This window comes from Cladophialophora carrionii, assembly GCF_000365165.1.
Source record: "Cladophialophora carrionii CBS 160.54 unplaced genomic scaffold supercont1.6, whole genome shotgun sequence".
Classification (NCBI taxonomy): Eukaryota; Fungi; Ascomycota; class Eurotiomycetes; order Chaetothyriales; family Herpotrichiellaceae; genus Cladophialophora; species Cladophialophora carrionii.
This window is the reverse complement of record NW_008481831.1, coordinates 145,594-165,241: the sequence shown is the minus strand read 5'-3', so window position 1 is coordinate 165,241 and position 19,648 is coordinate 145,594. Positions and strand designations below refer to the sequence as shown.

Sequence of the window (19,648 nt, the reverse complement as noted above, 5' to 3'; positions counted from 1 at the left end):
CATATTGTACCCGTCGCATCCTTGCCACCGCTCCGCTCCGCTCAGCCCCCTCCCCATCCCCATCCCCCATTCCCGTACTAGTTGCCACGATCCACCATTTTCCGTTCATGTTGTGCGCGTCCCCCTCGCGGCTCGCCTCTCGCCTCTCGCCAACTTTCCGTCCAAAGCACGAGCACGAGCACGAGCACAACCTCTTCGTTTCGCCTCTGTTCCTTTAGTCTTTAGTATCTTCGCTAGCTCCCAAATGTACGTCGAACCCCCTAGATAGCCGTCCATGCAACACACGCACGCACGCCCGCAGAAATTTGCCCGCGCACCGCTCACGCCCCGCTCACGCCGACGCCGTACCCGTCTCTCAACTTGGCCCTCACCGGGGCGCTCAAGCCGGCGACGAAGCCCTCGAATCGCTCCTTGCCGATCAAGCCGGCGAAGCCGTCGATGACGCGCGCAAAACTCGCCCTCACGTCGTTGTACTCCTGGCCCTGGCGGCCCTTGAGCGGGAACTGCGCGATCGCGCCCATGTACAGCGCCAGGGACTGCTCCATGGCTTGCGGGTTCTTCTCGAGGATGTTGTTGAAGCCGATAAACGCAGAGGCCTTTTCGTGCGACGTGCTGATCTTGCCCATCGACTGCAGGAACGGCTCGGCGAGCTCGCCCAGGAACGGGGCCAGGTGGACGGGGCAGGACAGGCCCAGCCGCCCGAGGGCCGTGCCGGCATTCTCGCTCGCCGCGTCGGGCACTTCTTCGTTGGTGATCAACGACAGGAGCCCGCGGTACAGAGGTTCGACGAACGAGTCCAGACGCGACGTCGGGGCCCGGGCCGCGATCTCCCCGAGCGACCAACATACGTTGGCTAGGACGTTGAATCCGTTCTCCGAGTCCGTGTCGGGAATGGCGTCGAGGTCGAGTTGCCGGATCAAGATCGGGATCAGCTTGGGTAGGTACGGGTCCAGTGATGGATACAAGGCAATCGCGCAGTCGCCCAACACTGCATACGCAGATTGTCGGACGTCCGTGGTGGGATCCTCCATGCAGAAACTCAACAGGTCGAAGAACTGGGGTTGCGAGTTTTGAACGAGCGGGGCCGACTTCTCGGGTGAAATGGCTTGGATGATCGCACTGAGCAAATCCAGCGCCGTGACGATAAAGTCCTTGTCGGGTTGGTCGACCGTCTGGCCACTCATAAACGCCATGTGCTGCTGCAGGTTCGCATAGATCAACTTGATGCATCTGTCGAAGATGGGCGGGGTGAATTGTGCAAAGGTGTCCCCGTAGGCCATGGCGATATACCCTAGACAGCCGAGCAAGGGGAACATCTCGCGACTATCGTCTTGGATCTTATTCCACCGTTCGATGAGCACCGGCATGAGGAGGTCGACGAGCGGTGGCTTGGCGATCTCGAGTCCGACGTTGTCCGCTAATGTCTGCAGGCAGTCGTACAGGATGTACATGTTCTTGTCCTTGTACCGCCGGAAGCACTCGGTGAACTGGCGGAGGATAGGTTCGACGTATGGTTTCAGCTTGTCGCCAGATTTCTCCTCGAGCGAGGCAAACGAGCTGGCACCTGCTTCTTGCACCTTCTTGTTATTGTCGAGCATGCGCTGCAGAAGGCCTTCCATCATGGGTTCGAAGTATCGCTGTTTTTCGGCAGGTGTTTCGAGACGGGCAGCCCATTCGGAGTATCGTGCTAGACACCAGCAGGTGATTTGGCGGACGACGGGTTCCTCATCGGAGAGGCGGGAGATGAGGAAAGGAACGAGTTCGGGCAGATGAGGGGAGACGACTTCCATGCAGCCTTCTGCGATGGCGCCCAGAGCCAGAACTGCAGCTTCGCGCTTCGGCCACAGGGTGTGAGACAGGTTCTCCTTGAGATACGGCAGAATGATTTCGAAGACGGCCGAGTGATAGTTGACCGCAAAAACATCCAGTGCAGCGGCGGAGCATTTGCGGAGACTCCATGCATTCTCAGGATCCTCATCATCCCAGTCGTCCTCATCTTCATCGTCATCATCAACTTCGCCATCCTCGAGGTCGGTTTTAGGCTGCGGTGTCCCGTTGCGCTGAGGTGTTCCTGGGGCCGACTCTTCGTCCTTGACCAACACAACACCTCTGCCAGCCTTTACCTGGGCAAACTGAGGCTTGATGTCTTCGACCCGGTCCTCGACATCTGCATTGTTTTCGTCCCCTCCAAGCCTCAAGGCGTCTTCTTCTCCGTAAACCATGCCTGCGAGGAGCACAGGAATGATTCGTCCCAGATAAGGGCCCATCTGATCGCGTAGTTGATCTTGTTCGCCGACGCTGAGCCAGAATTCCGCTGCGTCTAGAGCGAGTTCCGGGTGATCTGCCGACTGCTGCTGGGCAAGGATGTAATTCACCAAGCCTTCAAGGTGAGGGACGAGCATGTCCGGTCTCGAGTCCACGAGCTGTACAAGTGACTGGCACACTATGCGTCTGACTTGCACGTCTGGATCTGAAGCGAGTTGGAAGATGGTTTGGAGGTAGACGTCCAACGCCGAGAACAAAACCTGCGACTTTTGCGGGATGAAGGATTTGAGAGTGCCGAGTGCGAAGGTCCTGACCTTGGGGTTCGGGTGGCTCGCGAATTCCAACAGCTTGGGCACGATCACGGCCATGGGTCGTTGGCCTTGGAACTCCTTGTCAAGCAGCTTCCGGTTGTCCTCGCACACCTTCGCCAATGCGCCCATAGCGCCCTCTTGGGTCTCTACCGAGACATTTCCGCCGGTGTTGCTGACGAGAGCCAGTAGTTCCTGCAAAATCTCCGGCCATTGTAGTAGACCACCCTGTTGCACCGTCTCGGTGATGACCGTCCCCGCGAAACTGCGCAACTGGGAATTCGCATCTCGAAGAACATTGAGCGTGGCCGCTTTGATGTATGCTAGTTGGTCTGGGGGGATTTGAGAATAGAAGAGTTTGATGTGGTTTTTGAGGTTGACAGCGGCGGCATATCGGATGAGGAAGAGACTAGGTGCTGCCAGATTGAGGGTCCGGCTGAGCTCCGGTGTGCTGAAGATGTAGGTGAGGTAGTTGACATAGTCATTGTTGTTGCGCGCATTCATGAGCATCTGCAAGTTCGGCGGAGCGTTGAGTTAGCCAGGTGTCCGACTCTTGAAAGGTCCGGACTGGTCTGAGAGACCCGCATGGGTCTGGTTTCCCCCGGGTTTTGTCCCGGCCAAGGTTCAGACCGATTGACGACGTACCAGCTCAGCTTCTTTCTGCTTGTCCCTGTCATGGCCACTAAGAGAGTTCTTGAGATATTCTGACAATTGTCTCAGTCCATCCTCCTCCGGTCGCCACGCCATGACGGGCACCGTCGCCCGGGGCGCTCTTCAATCACGGTAAGTGGGGTGGCTTGGACGTTTTGCGACGAGGTTATGGTGCTACGACGGACGTTTGGATTCTTCGGTGACGTCTTCTGTTGGCGGAAATGACGACCAGCGCAAAGAGTCTAAATGAGGCGAGGTGAGGAGGTGAGGTAGGTTCACTCTGCTCTCACGTTGGCGTGAACCTGAACTTGAAGTCAGTGGGAACTTTTTCTCCAAACCCCAGAATTTTCACAGGTTGGCGGTCAGACATACATGGCAGACACCACCCCACAGATCTCTGAGGAGTCGGTATGGCCTACTCCGTCAAGGGCCTTCTCGATACAGGGACACGGCCGTCACAGCGCGATTCTTGGACAAGTGCAGTTCATGCGATTTGGAGAAGTGAAACTCTGCGGAATGGCGAACACGACCCAGATCGGTCGCTAGCGTCACGAGCACTAGCGTCACAAATTCCCCGCCAATGGCTGATCCCGATGATGACTCAGTGGGGCTGGATTTTCAGTCAGCTGGGTTTAAACCCCTGGCTCGTATACAGAATACAGGTGCTATGCATGAGAGTCAGAATAAGTGCAGAACAGATCGAGAATACGCTGGGCTTGGGCCCATCCCCTTCTTCACGTCCACACCATCTTCTTGATGGAGTGACCCAGCTGTTCAAAGTAGCCGGTCCGCCGCTTTGCTTCTTCTAGCGAGATGATATCCGCCTGCTCGACCAGATCAGTCGCTTGCTGGCCATCTTGTTCTGTGCTTCCTGTGATGGCCCTTTTGATGTTGTCTGCAACGTCTTCAGCCACCACGATTGCCGCCTTGGGATGATTTCCTGGGGACTGATCGGCATCCGTGGTTGCAGCGGGAATAATCTTCATGGCCAATTTGCGGGTTGTTGGAGCTGAAGCAGGACTGAGCCATGAAAGGATGCCAGTTCCTCCATCTATACGGCTCTCTGAGCCATCAGACCTGGGCGGAACATAGTTCTGTAAGGACCGGGTCATGGTGCGGATGGTACTCCCCTTGCCAGGATGATATGTTACCACCAGTCCCGCATTGAGCTCTTCTCTCATTTGCCGTTCGCTGAACGTCGATGTGATGTATGTCCCATACTGGATTCGCGAGACAGACCGGAGATCAACCTTCTCGAACGAGGCGAGCTTCTCCGTCGTCCAGTCAAACTTGCAACAGTACAAGGCCGCGTCCGTCAATAGCACAACTGCTTCCTCAAAGGGTAATGTTCGGAGTGTGTTCTCATGCGCCGGTGTCAACATTGTCCAGCCGTGGATCAGATCTTCGTCGTTGCCTTGTATGACTTGCTTCGCACAGTTATCGATCGCGGCTTGTCGGGCTTGGTCAATGGATATGCCCGGGTCTTTGGCCATCATGCTGCTTTCAAAGTCTTCAAAGACTCTCCACGACGTGTGGCCAAGTAAAAAGTCGATGACTGCTTGTGAGAAGTAGTCGTTCACCATATTGTTATAGTACCTCGTCAGTGTCAGGCTGAAATCGTTCAGGGCTCCACGATAATTGCGCCGTCTAGTGCGTGTAAAGTCTCCTTTCAGTGCCGCTGTGGACGCGTACAGGCGGGATATTGCGTCTCCATTGTCCGCCCACAGAGTGTTGAACCAGGTGGTGGTCTCATCGTGCAGCAGATCGATGACGAATCCCTCCCTAGCCAGGTCTGTCTGCAACATGTACTGGCCAAAGGCGCTCATTGCCACGTTGGTCCGGTCCAAGCAATCCATGCAGTTGGTGCGGATGATGCCTGACTGAAGTGACTCGACTCCGTCCTTGGAAATCACTGTCTCTCCAAACTTCTTGAGCGTGTCTTCGAGTTTGTCTACAAGCTTCGACACATTTTCGAACTTCATCCCTCGACACTCAGCATGGAAGTCAAACCACTCAAACTGGACGTCCTCGAGCTGGTTGGATTCCTGGAGTGCATGCACCGTTTTCTCAAATGGGACACCAATAATGTTCTCGGCGCCATGCTTGTCGATGAGACATGCGATTTGGACGCCACCATACCGCCTCTTGAGATCCTGGAAATGCTTCTTCATTGCTGTCTCGTTTTTGGCACCCGATTGATGCAACATCGGCGTCGGTTTCAATGAATATGGCGATTGTGAAAAATAAAGCGGTATAGAGGAACGTATCTGCACGAACGACCGTATCCGTCTCGATGGAGACCAATCAGGAGCGGAAAGAATCTGCTCGGTCTCGACTGCGTTGGCACAGTTGCCTTCGTCATCCAGTCCGCGGCGCAGGTACCGAAGGCCCGATCGCTTGACCGACCGCCGCGAAAGCAATGTCAAGAGATAGGACTGAGTCTCTCCGTTGTGGTCTGCAAGGGCTTGTTTAGCGTGATTGATGGCGTGTTGTACTCCAGCGGATTGTCCGTCGTGTTCAGCATCCACCACGCAAGCCGACTTTGGATTTTCGGCCTCTGCTCTCTTGACGATAAAGGTCCTCTGGCCGATGAAACCCTGAATGATGGGCATCATCCACGAATCTTGCCGCGCGTCAAGGAATGGCCCTAGCATGCGGCGATTCCAGAAGTACTAAATTCCCAGTCAGCCATCTCTATTTCCGGCTCCGAGGGTGGTTGCATACCAGAGGGTCAAGTGTCTCTCGTGACGGCGGTTCTGGTTTACCATTCATCAATGCCAGTCTCCGTGTAAGATCAAAGTCGTAGGAGAAGAAATAGCTTCCAGACGTCAGGAGCATCCTGGTCCTTCGAAGGATTTTAGGGATAGCTTCTGTTATGGAAGCGCCGCCCATCAGCTCCTCGGCGTCCTTCTCATGAGCTTGCTCTTTAGCCTCGGGGTCTTCCTTTCTTTCAGGCTGATTCGCTGCCACTGCTGCATCGGCCTCCGTGGACGGGCTGGTCGACTTGACCCGGTCATCCTGCTTTGAGGTAGCTGGGGTGCTTGTGCTATTTCCCCCACCCCAGCCCTGCTTGGAGAACCACTGGGCAGCAAACCGACCATATTGGCCTCGATTGGCAATAACATCCCTGGCAATGCTGGTCGGGTTGGAAGGCTGTCTCTGCGGAGGCGTCGGATCAATGGGTGTCTCAGGCTCGGGATGATCTCGCGGGTTGGAGTCGTTAGCCTCTGTATCGCTCACATCCGTGTCTGTGTCGGTTGTAGAGGTTTCCGAGGTAGATAGAGCCTCGATTGCTGTAGTGATAGCCCGATTGGCTTCGTTCTGAGAAGATAATGGGACGATTGCAACATTGGTGATGACGTAGATCGGTCTGCCAAACACCTGCGCGACTTGTTCACGCTGGGTAATCGCAACAAGGAAGGACGACGAAGCAATGGAAAGCAATCCTGCCAATGTCTAAGCGATTCGTGGTTTCTCAGCTTGCAAGACACGGCAACCCTACCGACTATGCCATGGGCTTCCAACGGAGCTGGCTTGTTCGCTAGCGCATCAGACTTCTGCAGTTCTTTGATCTGGCGACTCTTGTAATCAATCTGAATTGCTTTATGGTGTTCGGCCGGGCCATGGGCTTGGAGGACGATGCCGTCGACAGCTGCCCAGATGAGCAGTCGGCGGACTAGGCCCATTTTTGGTCGACAGACTAGCAGCAATTTCTGGCGTGAGACGCATCAATCTCGGGCGAGAGCGGAGCTAGCTGCCAGAAGGGGTGTTACGGTGGATAGCAATACTTGTAGGTTACGACGCACCGTTCCTGAAAGTTGAGGTTAACAACTCGACTCGGCGATGTTGCTCGACTCTGGCAGCCGCTGAGTCTGACATCATTAGACGTCATCCTCGTATCGTATACGGTATTGAGAATTTCAGAATTACCAGTACGAGTAAGGTAGTCAGGCTCGCCAGTCAACAGATCTTCGTCGCGAATCGACTGACTACCATTGGAAAGGATTTGGAATTATTGTCAAGGATGGTTGTAGAATTGGTCTTCGATCCCATGTCCCCGGAATTTTATCTCTACCAAAAGCGATGCCGTTTCTTTGTACCCTCGTTAGCGTTACAATCAATATCTTCCGCCTGAGCCTGTGTCATGAAACCTCACATCTGGTCTTCTTTTCGTGCAATACAGACGCCGTGTCATGAAGAAGCGAAGTCTACACCCTGCACTTTTGCTGCTAGCAAGTCCGGCGAATCCAGCCTGACACCAACATTTGCCTTGATATCAGCGACGTTCGGGTCTCCGCCAAGCGGGCCCGCCTCATCATGGGTGAGAAGAGGACTCCCTGGGACAGCATCCAGCGGAGCTTCGTGGAGGGCGGGCTTCTTGTGGGACGCCAGTTTGCCGGCGGCTTTCTTCTCAAGGGCTCCTTTGACCCAGTCTGCCACCTCCCGGTCGGCTGTATCTGGTGTCGAGCCGTTCGCAAATACTGACGAAACACCTGCCTCTGCTGCTTGTTCACCTTCCTCGTCTTCTGTTATCGTGGGTGGCTTCAACAACGGTGCCAGCCAAGCATGTCGAAGAAGCATTGCATAATTCGGCCTGAGCCTAGGAATCTTGTTGAGACAACCTCGAACGAAGTCAATGGCAGCCTCGGAGAACTGGTCAGCGGGTAGATCAGGTGGGTCACCATCTACAATGGCCTGGCATCTAAGTCAGCGTTGATACGAAAAGCGGCGATGAGGAAGAGCATACACTCAGCTGACTGAATATATTGTCGTAGGTCTCCGGCGGATAGGGATACCTGCCAAGTGCCATTTCGATGATGGTGAGACCGAGTGACCAGATATCGGACTGCACGCTGTATGTGCCGCCACCAGCTCCCACTTGAGCCACGCCTCCCCCCGAAATTCGTTCTGGAGCCATGTAACTCTGGCAGCCGATATTGGTCTTGGCTATCGAAGCCACAAGGTTTCCACTGACACCAAAATCGCAGATCTTGACCTGTCCACGGGTGTTGACGAGGATGTTGGTCGGTTTCACATCGCGGTGAATGATGTTGTGATCGTCTTTCAAGCATTTGAGACCCATGACCGTAGACAATGTGATCTTTTTGAGTACGCCTTCAGGAACCCCGTCGCCGTACAGCTTGTCGATGGAACCACCATCCATGTATTCAATACAAATGTATACTGAACCTTCTTGGAAAAATGCGCCGTAGAAATCGATGATGAACGGTGATACGCAACGGTGGAGGATGTCCAGCTCCATGATGATGGCGGCGAACTTCGAGTCTTCCAGCTCAAGCCGGATTTCTTTCATAGCCATGACAAGACCGCTCGTGCCTTTAGTGTCGACCTGCGAGTCTGTGTCCTCGTCATCCTTACCGAGCGAGGTCGAAGATTGCCGTATCATGTTCCCTCGAAGCCCTAGACCCGGTCGCCTCATCTTCGGTCGGGCATGCCTGACCTTGAAAACTGTGCCATAATTGCCCTTGCCCAACTCTGCAAGAGTGTCAACTTCATCCAGCGATATCGAAAACGTACTGCCACCAGCAAAATCAATACCACTTCCGTGGATGACCGCTTTGTTTTGGAAGTTGAGGGTGCCTTTCTTCGTGTCGATGATGTTGGAGTATTTGTTGAACTGTGAGCCAGTCTGGTTGTTGTCCTCCTCCTGGCCAGCAGGGGCGGGTTTATGAGCGTCCGACAGCTTCATACCTCCAGGTTTTAGCCCTCGTTTTGCCGCCAGTCCGCCCATGGGAGCACCGGGCCGGGGGCTCATCATTCTGGGACTGCCGGCAACAGGTGACGGCGACGCACCGAAACTGGGCGCGTTCGGACGCTGCATGCCGGGAGGTAATCTTAGATTGGCAGCGGCAGAATTGGGCGAGGACGGAGGACCTCCAGCCAGAGCGCCGCCAGCAAACCCTCCACCTGGTTGTTGGCCAGTAAAGGCCCCTGTCGGTGCCTTTGGAGCACCTTGCCGAGACAACGAGAAAGCCTTCATTTTTGCTTGTATATCGGAGTTTAGCCCGCTCGCACGGGTAGGTGGTGGGCCGGGTCTTCTGGCCGCGTTGGTCGGGCCCAGCGGGGCGGAGGAGGGGCTCATCGAAGTCGCCATGCCTGCGCTCTGCGAACTCAGTGACGGAGGTCTTGTCGGCGACTGAGGTGTTGGTGAAGTCGAGTCTGTGTCCAACTGCTCGGGCGATCTTGAGATCTCAGGGGAGGACGGCTGCAGTGATGCGTCGTCCATGGTGACTAAGAGCAGTTCCGTTCTCGGGTGGATGTGATGTGGCTGCGCACACGGCTGCGCGTCTTTAGACTATCATGCGACTGCTATGCCTGCTGGGAGATATTGAGGTGGATGCAGCGGTGCAATGCCGTCGGGCAGAGATGGAAGAAGTGATACGCGGCAGGTGGTGGGGTAGTCGAAATGGGTGGACTGAATTAATTCGTTCGAAGCTGTTCGGTGTCCTGCGGCTCATCCGACCGGAGCAAAATCGTCAAGGATCTGCTGAGCAAGCAGACGCTGTTTCGCCTGCCGGAAGGGCCTCAAATCGGGAGGGAAGAAGGGATGGAAGGTGCGAGGAATTGGATTCGTGGCTCGAAGGTGAAAGGCGTTTGTAGAGGCGGCTCAGCTCGCAATCGGCCCAAGCCCAAGAGATTGGAGCCTTGACGATGTGCGCAGCGGGAACGTCCTACGAGGATTGGGTATTTGTGGATTTGTAGACTGAATTGTTTGACCAAGAGAGGATCTTGGAGGGGCGAGCCGATGATGGAGGATGTCAGGCACAAACACCACAGATGTCTGTAAGATAGAAATGGAGCCAAGCCGGTTCTGGATATGGGGAGTGTCGATCGGTTTCCACCGTCCTCCAGATCCTGAGGGTAGAAAGCGGACTTGAGCAAAATAGGTGTAGGAGATTCACTAGCCAGCGAGGCGTACGAGTAGCAACTGGCTGGCTTTGCAGTTGTACCGTGTTCGAGCGGGAGAGAGGGAGAGACCGAGTCAACAGTTCCTCAACCAAGAATGTGAAGCAGAAGTGACTAAGGGCTTGAGGTGCAGTTGTGCCGCGGGTCCAGCAGCAGCTACTCCGTAGAGGTAATGCTAGGCTTTGGGCTGGATGATGATCCCAGCAACGACCGACATGAAATCGTCATTATCCCCAGGAAATTACCGGTGAAAGACTTGGGCGCATTGTGCGGTAACTACCTGACCTACCCAGGACAGTCTGATATGACCTTCGGTGCCGAACGAACTTCGATTGAGTTCAGAGGGCTCCCGACCGGGGAGGGTCAGTATGGCATTTCGACTTTGCTGTCCCGGGCAAACCAGCCTTAACCAGACCCAGCTTAGGGGCTGTCCCAGGCTTGCAGTGGCTGTTGTTCCCAGGCATCGGTGCGGCCAGCTTCCCGGTTACGTGTGTTGTACGTCACCTTGCAGATGGGGGTACGTGTGAGGCTTCTCTGACGCGTCCAGCGATGTCGACGACACCCACTCATGACCACCGACTTATCTGTATGGCACAGACACTGGTATTCAGCCATTGCGATTTGGCCGACGCTGCACAAAACGTCTTTATGATTATAGCACATTATGAAGTCATGTTACATTGAGGTAAGGATTAACGTCTGTTATCTGAGACCCCTTTGTGCTTGTGCACGTTCATGAGCTGCAAAGCAATCAGTATCAGTACATTTGAGCATCCTAATAGGCTTGCTTGCGAAACCGCCCATCCAGGTGCTGATACGCCATGGACGCCGCGCCTTGATGCCCAACATAACGAATCTGAATTGGCAAAACTGCCTCCATGTCCAATTCCTAACACATTCCATGTTTCAAGCTGTTGCCCATTCCACAGTCTCAAGCGCCAGGAGCACCAATACCAGTGTCGACGGTAGGATCCAGACGACGTAGCTCTGGAATAGAATATTGGACATGACGGTGGGATAGACGTTGTTGGTCTGCGTGATCGCACTCAGCTGGAGCGCGGACGGCGCTCCTGTGAGCAGAAACGCCACCACAATAAAAATCTTGTCGTCCACTATGCTGACTGGGACATACTTGGCGACCAATGCTAAGAAAGGTGCCATGATGATGGTCGGGAAAACCATCCGAGCCACCAGAGAAGCATAGAGTAATCTCTTCTCTTCCGTGGGATCAGTGATGTCTCCTGGCTGGTTCTTGGGGATCGTGTTCCGAGCGAGATTGCCTCCCAGCACCACCAGGATAAGTGGCACCGCGACACCTCCGCTCTGCTGCACAGCGCGAGTCGCCGAATTAGCCAGAAAAGTCCCTTTGTCGAAGAAAAGATGTTGCAGTGTAGGTACGGACGCCACGATGATGGCGGCCAGCATAGCCCAGAGGGGTGGGTTCATGAATTCCCAGACTCCAGCCAGAAAGCCTCCAATTTTCCTCGCAATATATGAAAGGGCTTTCTGTACGGGCTTCGGTAAGCACTCAAACGCCCTTCTTGACTTCGTCCGAATCACATGGCCGGTTTTCAAGAGAAAGTAGCGGATGATATTTCGCCCTTGGTTGATGTAGCCTTTAATGCCACCGCAGTCCTCGTCATATTTCTTGTTGTCCGGGTACTGCAGCCACGCCGGGTAGTCCACGTGGTGGCGAGGAGCCACCATTCCATTTGCAGGGCTGGCGAGCAATTCAGGAGCACCGTTGGCGGACCCGTTTAGTGGTCGGTGGGGTGAACTCCTTGAGGACCGGTTGTGCGGCGTGCGCGGAGTTTTGAGACCATCGGATTTTGAGGTGGTGGGAGACTCAGTTCCTATCCGGGTCTGGTCATCGTCCTCGTCCTCATACGGCTCGAAGTCCTCGCTGCTATCACGACCGCCATCATAGCTCGGACTCAACAACCGGCGGGGTTCATCATCTTCCTCGTCGTCTCGATAACCAGCACGGCCCCGCTCAACCCGGTCTTCTTTCTTCGTGCCTCCCTCCGCTTCCGTATACTGGTCGGGTGGGGCTAGTAGGACGTTGTAGCCCCAACTCCAGCGGAGCAATTGGCCCAGCTGCTGAAAGATCAGGAGATAGAGTATGCCTCGGGCTCCGACCTCCTCATCATTGTCGTTTGGTACCTTGTCCCAATGCAGCCCTTTGAGTGTCTTGGATAAAGATAGAACGAGCGAGATAGGGAGGGAGTTCGAGTTGCCGAAGACACCCATGGCGATCAGAAAATTTGCTTGTCTCTTTTTGAACTTCATGACCTTCCCAATCGCCCACGCGCACGCGTATGAAACCAACGTCTGGACCACGAAGATGGCCGGGATGATGGCCAGATCAGCCAGCTTCTCCGCCGTGAGTTGCGAAGCCAACTTGGTAAAGATCAGGCATGGTGTGAACAGCATGACGTTGAGATTGGCCATCATTTTCTGAGCCTCAGCATCAAACATGCCCTGTCTCGCCACGATGTACCCCGGCAAGCTGACACACACCACCTCTAGCACCGCTTCAAACACCAGGAGGGTCAGGTTGCCGAAGCTGGGGTGCCCGGAGTGTGGAGGCGGCTTCTTGAACAGCTCGACAACATTGTCGGCGAAGGGTATCTGATCCCGCCGAACCAGATTACTGAGAACTTGACGATTGTGAATCGAGGTCGGACTGGTGAAGTAGTCGGATAGAGGCATCCTGTCGCCTTGACGGACGCCTCGAGACCCGGGAAGGAGGAGGAACTTGGGGCTCGTCAGAGGAAGAATCTGAGGAAGAGAGAGGGACTCGGCTGGTTTTCAGTTGGCAGGTCGCTGTGGCCGCCCCAAACAGCTGGCACGGATGCAATCTCTTGACGATAACGCAGTACCAGCTGCAGGCGATCGTGATCAAGTCGTCCGGGAGACCGTGCCGCGGATGGGGTGGAAGCGACGTTGCTAAATCAATACAAACAGGAATACAATCCACAAGAAGACAAGGGTTCAGAAGCAAAGATACGCAGCTGGTGAGAGCAAGGTCGGGCGGCGTCGAAGGTTGGCGACACGATCAATCATTGCGTGCGCGGCGCACGGTGGCATCTGATTGGGGCCGCGATGCTGCAATCGCTGTGCTGCGCCATAATTAACAAAAGTATGTAATTCGTGGCTGATCTCATGTGCTCCGTACTTCTGCTGCAACCGGTTTAACCTCCGCCACAGCCTCCAGCTATTGGTCCATGGCACCGAAAACAAGTCTTGCAAGCACCAGGCTGGGCCACGCCTGAACTGGGCCTGCCGTGGCCTGCCTGGGCACGCTGGGCAGCACCCCTGACACGTGGTCCTCGGCGTCGAGTGCCTCCCCTCCTCCCGTCGACGTCGCCCGCGCTTGAGGCCAACTTCACTACGCGGCAGTACCTCGTACGCGTGCACCATGAACCCAGTGAGGAACAGACGTGGTTCCCTAAATGGCATGTCTCCAGGTTCAGAAGCCAGTGAGTGAATAATAAAGTCAAGGCACAAGCTGGTCCAGCGCCAATCGGATGGCTACCGCTGCATCGAATGCCGACACCGAATACGAGCGAGGTCGATATAAAGCCAAGTACGAGTAATCATGTATTTCACAGGAGGGAATCATATCTCGACGAGGTCAACTTCTGTCCATGTGCAATAGCGTCTCGCCATGCGTGCCCTCCATCTGCCTGGTGTCCCTTCAGGACAAGCCCCTCCGTTCAGCTTCCCAGACAAACCAGCATCGCCCTCTGATCTACAATACACGGCAGCGGGTTACCCAGGACCTGACTTCCCATCATCTGCCTCAGAACACATGTACCTGATCCGCGTGCTCGTCACTGCTCTGACACGAGGCGAACTCACGTGGCACGAAATCCTCGACCCATCACGCTTCCAACCCCACAGCGGAGCAATCCCTGGACACGACGTCGTCGGTCTCATCGACAAAGTGTTTCCATGCTCCAAATTGGCCGCAGAGCCGAAATTCTCGTGCGGCGATCAGATCTGGGCGCTCCTGGACTTTGGCCGCGACGGCGCTGCCGCAGAGTATACCCTCGCCCGTGAAACCGAACTCAGTCTGGTGCCACAGAGGGCTGATCCCCACGATATCTCCGACGAGGAATGGGAGGAACGACTTGCGACGCTCCCCTTGTCAGGGCTCACTGGGTATCAAGCTCTCTTCACACAGGGAGGTCTTCCCCTCCCGACAACATCGACAGCCACGCCCGCGAAGAGAGTCCTCGTTCTCGGCGCAGCAGGCAGTGTCGGCCTACCGACGCTCCAACTCGCAAAGGCAGCCAACATGACCGTGATCGCCACGGCAAGCGCCACATCCTCCGCCTGGCTCCTCGCCTCGCTTCTCGACCCATCGACAGATACACTGCTGGACTATACGTCCCCGGGCTACACATCCGTGGCCTCCTCCTTCCACGTCCTGAATCTTCCGCCCGTTGACCTCGTCGTAGACTGCATCGGCGGCGAAACACTCTCCTCCTTGCTCCTGACAGCAACGCCGCCGCTCTCCTCCATCGTCCGTCCCGGCGGGAGAGTCATCACGCTTGTCGCTCCTCTGAAAGTCTACGGCGAGGTCACATCCGCGCAAATGACAAAGAATTGTGCAAGTGCGGGCGTGGATGCTGGGTTCTTCATCGTCAAACCTTCGGGCGAGGAACTGGACACTCTCGGACGTTGGACCAGAGAGGGGAAATTGGCCGGCTATGTCCACGGAGAGAAGGCATTCCCTCTCGCAGGCGGACGGTTGGCGATGCAGATTACCGAGGCGAGGGGCCGGAAGGGTTGTGGCAAGGTCGTGGTCAGGGTCGCCGGGCAGTAAATTCTGAGAGACTAGCGCAAGCGAATTTCGCGATCAAACATCCACCTTTCACTCGGAACGCAGCTGACCATCATCTCGGTGGAAGAACGATGAACCGTCTCCTCTAGTTCCCTCGAGAGCTTTAATCAGAGCGAGTAAACGCTACCACATTCTGGTCCGATACGTTTTCGTCCCAAATTCAAGCGCCCTCGTTGAATGGGTAGACAGAATAGTGGCAAGGCTCAGCTCGTTCAACGAAGCCGGAACCGAAGATGAGCCAAATGGCAGGATGTGCGTCAGTTGATACTTCAAGGACCACCGGTTCTCCAGCATGCCCGTATGTCCATGGTAGCCAGTGCGGCCCATGACTGGCCTGGTCAACGCCCCGTCCCAGTACTTTTGCCCAGCAAAGGAGCGCTCGCCACCGAGGCAACGCCGTTTCGTTAGCCGTACAGAGCCTCGCACTACTCCAACCTGTAGCCCGCCACTTAATATTCACCTCCAGAAGCATCAGCAGCAACTCAAGGACGAAAAGTCCCAGCAAATTTCTTGTTGTAATCGCGCATGGACGGAGCAAAGCCCGCCGAACCACACTACGATCCTTGCTTTGCCTCTGGCCCGCTCCCTGCCTCTGGTTCTCCGTCGCCTTGCGCTGGTCGTTCGACAATAGTGGCCTCAGCATCCCCCTCGGCAGCCTCAACCTTCGCCACGGCCTCCGTTTTAGCCTCGCCCTCGGCATTCGCCAGTTCTCGCTCCATACGTCCTTCTTCTCGGGCTTTGGCGGCTTCATCGTCTCCAATTACTTCCTGTTTGATGGCTGCTTCTTCGGCCGTTGCGCCGGTAGCTTCAGGTTCAGTGGTTGCTGGAGGAAGATGCGGCGCCGGCACAGCAATGGCGCTTTCATCTTCGGCTAAGTGGGTTGTGGTTTCCGCAACTGTGGCGTTAGCTGCGACCGGCGAAGGCGCTTCTTCTCCCGGAGTCGGTGGTGAATCGGGAGGGGTACGTTGCTGCTGTACTGTGCTTGTCGCTTCCTCCATCGAATGTGGCAGCTCGTGTTGGGCTGCCGTAGCGGCGAGGATATGGCCATTGGGTGCATCGGCATCCCCCATCTCGACATCCCCATCATCAACTGCTGGCGTGTCGTGAATTGGTGACTGAGGGCCAGAAGCCGGCGCTGCGCCGTTGACGTTTTCGCCGTTTTGGGGGCTTGGAGTTGGTTGTCCGATCCTTTCTAGATCATCATCCACATTCATCTCGTCTGCTGCCTCATCGGGGAGGCTTGATGCCTGTTGCGGTGTGCCCATGCCACTTCCCGTCTCGATACCCGAATCGTTGCCGCCCACATCCATGATGTGGCGGTAGTTTTGCATAACACGTCGTTTTCGGCTGCCTGACGGGCGACCATTCCCGTCTATCTCCATTTCTTCGTCTTCGCTATCTGATAGCTCGCCGTTCTTTTGGACGTATTTGTCTGCTCTGCGCTGAGTGCGGCGCTTGTCACTATTCTCATCTTCGTCGAGATCATCCAGAGCAGCTTCGTCATCGTCATTCATGCCGAGCGAGTCCCTCGGCACATCGGTCATTTGGACCGACGGAGCATGAGCGGTTCGCTTCATGTTTTCAAGGACTTGAGTGAGGATTTTGTCCAAGTATTCTCTCGAGTTGGCGTTGTCCATGTTGGATGGCCGTACGTCAAGTTCATAGTCCGGGGCGTAGTACTGAGGGGAAGTTAGCAGAGTTGGAAGGGCCACGTGTGACCCTGACTTACCTCGTAGTAGTCGTTGTATGGAAGGTTGGCTGTCATTTGCTCCCCCACAAGGCAGCCAGTCTCAAATGCCCAAGTTCTCGCGACGTTCCGCATCGTGTAGCCCCCTCCTCCAAGAATGAGGGTGGGGAGGTTGAATGACTTGACAAATTGAACGCAGTTTGCATGACCCTTCATGCTAAGATTGAAGCACCCCAGTCGGTCACCCGAGAGAGAATCACCGCCGCATTGCAACACGACAGCTGATGGCTGGTAGTACTCCATAGTGGCCCGAATAACAGGCTCAAAGATGCCTTTGTACGAAGTATCGTCGATTCCGTCTCGGAGCGGGAAGTTGACGGCATAGTGTTTGCCCAACCCAACTCCAATATCCCTGAGCTCGCCGGTGCCGGGGAAATATTCGCCATATTTGTGGAAAGAGACAGTCATTACTCTGTCTGTAGTGTAGAAAGCCTCTTCCACGCCATCGCCGTGGTGGACATCGATGTCGATGTAGAGCACTCTCTTGTGAAACCTCAGAAGCTCGATGATGCCGAGGACAATGTCGTTGACGTAACAAAACCCAGAAGCTTCTGATTTCTTTGCGTGATGCAGACCACCAGCCCAGTTGATGGCTATATCTGCCTTTTGGCGGTTCAACCTGGCGGCACCTTCCATCGAACCACCCGCACTGATTCCGCAGAATTCGAAGAGGCCATCAAAGACAGGACAATCATCGCCGACGTTGTACTTTTGCTGCTCTTTCTGGTAAGAGTCCATGTTATCCGGCGTGACTTTTGCAAGGAAATCGATGTATTCGTCGGTGTGAAATTGGGTCATCTCGTACTTGGAGGCAGGCTTCGCGCGGTAGATTTCCATCTTCTTGTAGAGGCCATAGTTCATGACCAGAGAATGAGCAAGCCGTATGCGGTGAGGCTTCATCGGATGGCCCGAGACATATGCGTAGTTGCCGACGTCCGAGTCGTAGAAATAGGCGACTCTCTTCTTGTCCTCGCGCTTGTGGTTTGGAGCATCGACTGGGGCGAACGCCATGCTGGCCGAAGCGCCGTCGAGGCGTGAGTCAATAGTAAGGACGACGCTGACGGAGGGGAGGAAGACGGAGATGATGCGCAGGGGGGATTTCTTTTAGTCACTCAGTGGTGAGGGATGGCCAGAGGGAATTCTCATGGATGTGCGCAGACAATGACACGCTCCTTCTCAGGTCAGTGACTGCGTTGTCCTGCTGGAGTGTACGAACTCGCACAGATGACAGTGTGAGCAGGTGAACCGAGTCGCGACGTGAATCGCAGCTTGAATGTCCTGGAAGATGCTCTTGGCCCTTCTATTTCTCGTCTCCAACGCTTCATCACTTGAACCTGTGGAGCAGCCAGTGACGAGCAGCTCCATCGCCGCTAGCCGCTTCCATCGTGGTTGTGGGTCTTGGAGATGTGGACGCAAGTTGGATGCGTGCCTGGCCTGCATCTGCACCAGCTGTTGACTTTTTAAAGGTACTCGTCCTTCATTAAATACGTGGTCGATTCGCGGACTGACCGGGAGGGCTTACACACTTGAAGTACCACAGGTCTACTCTGCAGAATCTGGCGCTGGGAACTTACCTGCATTCCAGATCTACCAGATTGAATCCCGCCGCAGACTCGCCTCGACCTGAATTATCAATCTCGGATTTCTACAACACCCATCACCACCTTCCTTGTCCTCCTCGTCCTCCCTTGCCGTCACCTTCACCCTCACTCTCACCCTCACCTCCGCTCCCATCACGATGGACCGCTTCAACCGCATGCTCGCCGCCGCCCAGATCGGCCAGCAGAGCGGCGGCGACACCAACCTCGTTGACAACTCCGAAACCGTCTACATCTCCTCCCTCGCTCTGTTAAAGATGCTCCGCCACGGACGGGCCGGTGTGCCCATGGAAGTCATGGGCCTGATGCTGGGCGAGTTTGTAGACGACTTCACGGTCCGCGTTGTCGACGTGTTCGCTATGCCTCAATCAGGGACGTCCGTCAGTGTCGAATCCGTCGACCCGGTGTTTCAGACGAAGATGATGGATATGTTGCGCCAAACAGGTCGGCTTGAGACGGTGGTGGGATGGTACCACTCGCATCCAGGGTTTGGATGTTGGCTCTCAAGCGTGGATATCAACACACAGCAGTCCTTCGAACAACTGACACCTCGCGCCGTGGCCGTCGTGGTTGACCCCATTCAGTCCGTCAAGGGGAAGGTCGTGATCGATGCCTTCCGCCTTATCAACCCGCAGGCCATCATGATGGGTCAAGAACCGCGACAGACAACCTCCAATTTGGGCCACTTGAACAAACCCTCGATCCAAGCACTCATCCACGGCCTAAACAGACACTACTACTCGATTGGCATTCAATACCGCAAGACAGGGCTAGAGGAAAACATGCTCATGAATCTACACAAGGAAGTCTGGACCGAAGGGCTGGAACTTCCCACGTCATTCAGCAACGAGCGCAAGAGGAACGAAGAGGGCTTGAAACAATTGGTGCATCTTGCAGAGGGCTACGAACGACGGGTACGGGAAGAAAATGAGCTGACGCCCGAGCAGTTGAAGACGAGATACGTGGGCAAGGTGGATCCGAAAAAACACATCGAGGATGTCGGCCAGAGGTTGATCGAGGACAACATCGTGGCTGTTAGTCGGCAGATGATCGACAAGGAGGCAAGCGTGGCTAAGAGGCCGGTGCATGCGAACGGCAATGGAACCCACGCGCATGGCGAAAACGAGGACATGGAAGTTGACGAGGAGCTGTAATACTGCACTCGGAACAGCTAACGGCGGTATTTGCACCGGGAATTGTAGGCGGGGAAGGGCACGGTACGGCATCGGTGGGCGCAGGCTTGTAATTCTATCCTCGGAATGAGAACCACCATGTACGGCTTTGGCTTCATTAGAAGGAA

At 55.3% G+C, this 19,648-nt stretch overlaps 7 protein-coding genes across 7 annotated transcripts; 2 read left to right on the top strand and 5 right to left on the bottom strand.

The window, feature by feature from the left end:
- Positions 1–320: 320 nt before the first annotated feature.
- Positions 321–3,320, bottom strand: G647_07017 (uncharacterized protein; the record flags this gene model as incomplete). Its single annotated transcript, XM_008731334.1, has 2 exons — positions 321–3,083; positions 3,219–3,320. The coding sequence occupies 2 exons, from the start codon at positions 3,318–3,320 to the stop codon at positions 321–323; spliced, it is 2,865 nt and encodes a 954-aa protein (XP_008729556.1).
- Positions 3,321–3,958: 638 nt separating this feature from the next.
- Positions 3,959–6,910, bottom strand: G647_07016 (uncharacterized protein; the record flags this gene model as incomplete). Its single annotated transcript, XM_008731333.1, has 3 exons — positions 3,959–5,896; positions 5,949–6,670; positions 6,727–6,910. 3 exons carry the CDS (start codon positions 6,908–6,910, stop codon positions 3,959–3,961), a joined length of 2,844 nt encoding a protein of 947 aa, XP_008729555.1.
- Positions 6,911–7,415: 505 nt separating this feature from the next.
- Positions 7,416–9,471, bottom strand: G647_07015 (uncharacterized protein; the record flags this gene model as incomplete). The annotated part of the gene is made up of 2 exons (XM_008731332.1): positions 7,416–7,919; positions 7,972–9,471. 2 exons carry the CDS (start codon positions 9,469–9,471, stop codon positions 7,416–7,418), a joined length of 2,004 nt encoding a protein of 667 aa, XP_008729554.1.
- Positions 9,472–11,057: 1,586 nt separating this feature from the next.
- Positions 11,058–12,863, bottom strand: G647_07014 (uncharacterized protein; the record flags this gene model as incomplete). Its single annotated transcript, XM_008731331.1, has 1 exon — positions 11,058–12,863. The coding sequence occupies one exon, from the start codon at positions 12,861–12,863 to the stop codon at positions 11,058–11,060; it is 1,806 nt and encodes a 601-aa protein (XP_008729553.1).
- Positions 12,864–13,821: 958 nt separating this feature from the next.
- Positions 13,822–14,985, top strand: G647_07013 (uncharacterized protein; the record flags this gene model as incomplete). Its single annotated transcript, XM_008731330.1, has 1 exon — positions 13,822–14,985. One exon carries the CDS (start codon positions 13,822–13,824, stop codon positions 14,983–14,985), a length of 1,164 nt encoding a protein of 387 aa, XP_008729552.1.
- A 572-nt stretch (positions 14,986–15,557) lies between these two features.
- G647_07012 (histone deacetylase RPD3) lies at positions 15,558–17,761 on the bottom strand (the record flags this gene model as incomplete). The annotated part of the gene is made up of 2 exons (XM_008731329.1): positions 15,558–16,682; positions 16,733–17,761. The coding sequence occupies 2 exons, from the start codon at positions 17,759–17,761 to the stop codon at positions 15,558–15,560; spliced, it is 2,154 nt and encodes a 717-aa protein (XP_008729551.1).
- A 727-nt stretch (positions 17,762–18,488) lies between these two features.
- G647_07011 (26S proteasome regulatory subunit rpn11) lies at positions 18,489–19,502 on the top strand (the record flags this gene model as incomplete). Its single annotated transcript, XM_008731328.1, has 1 exon — positions 18,489–19,502. The coding sequence occupies one exon, from the start codon at positions 18,489–18,491 to the stop codon at positions 19,500–19,502; it is 1,014 nt and encodes a 337-aa protein (XP_008729550.1).
- Between the last annotated feature and the right edge of the window lie 146 nt (positions 19,503–19,648).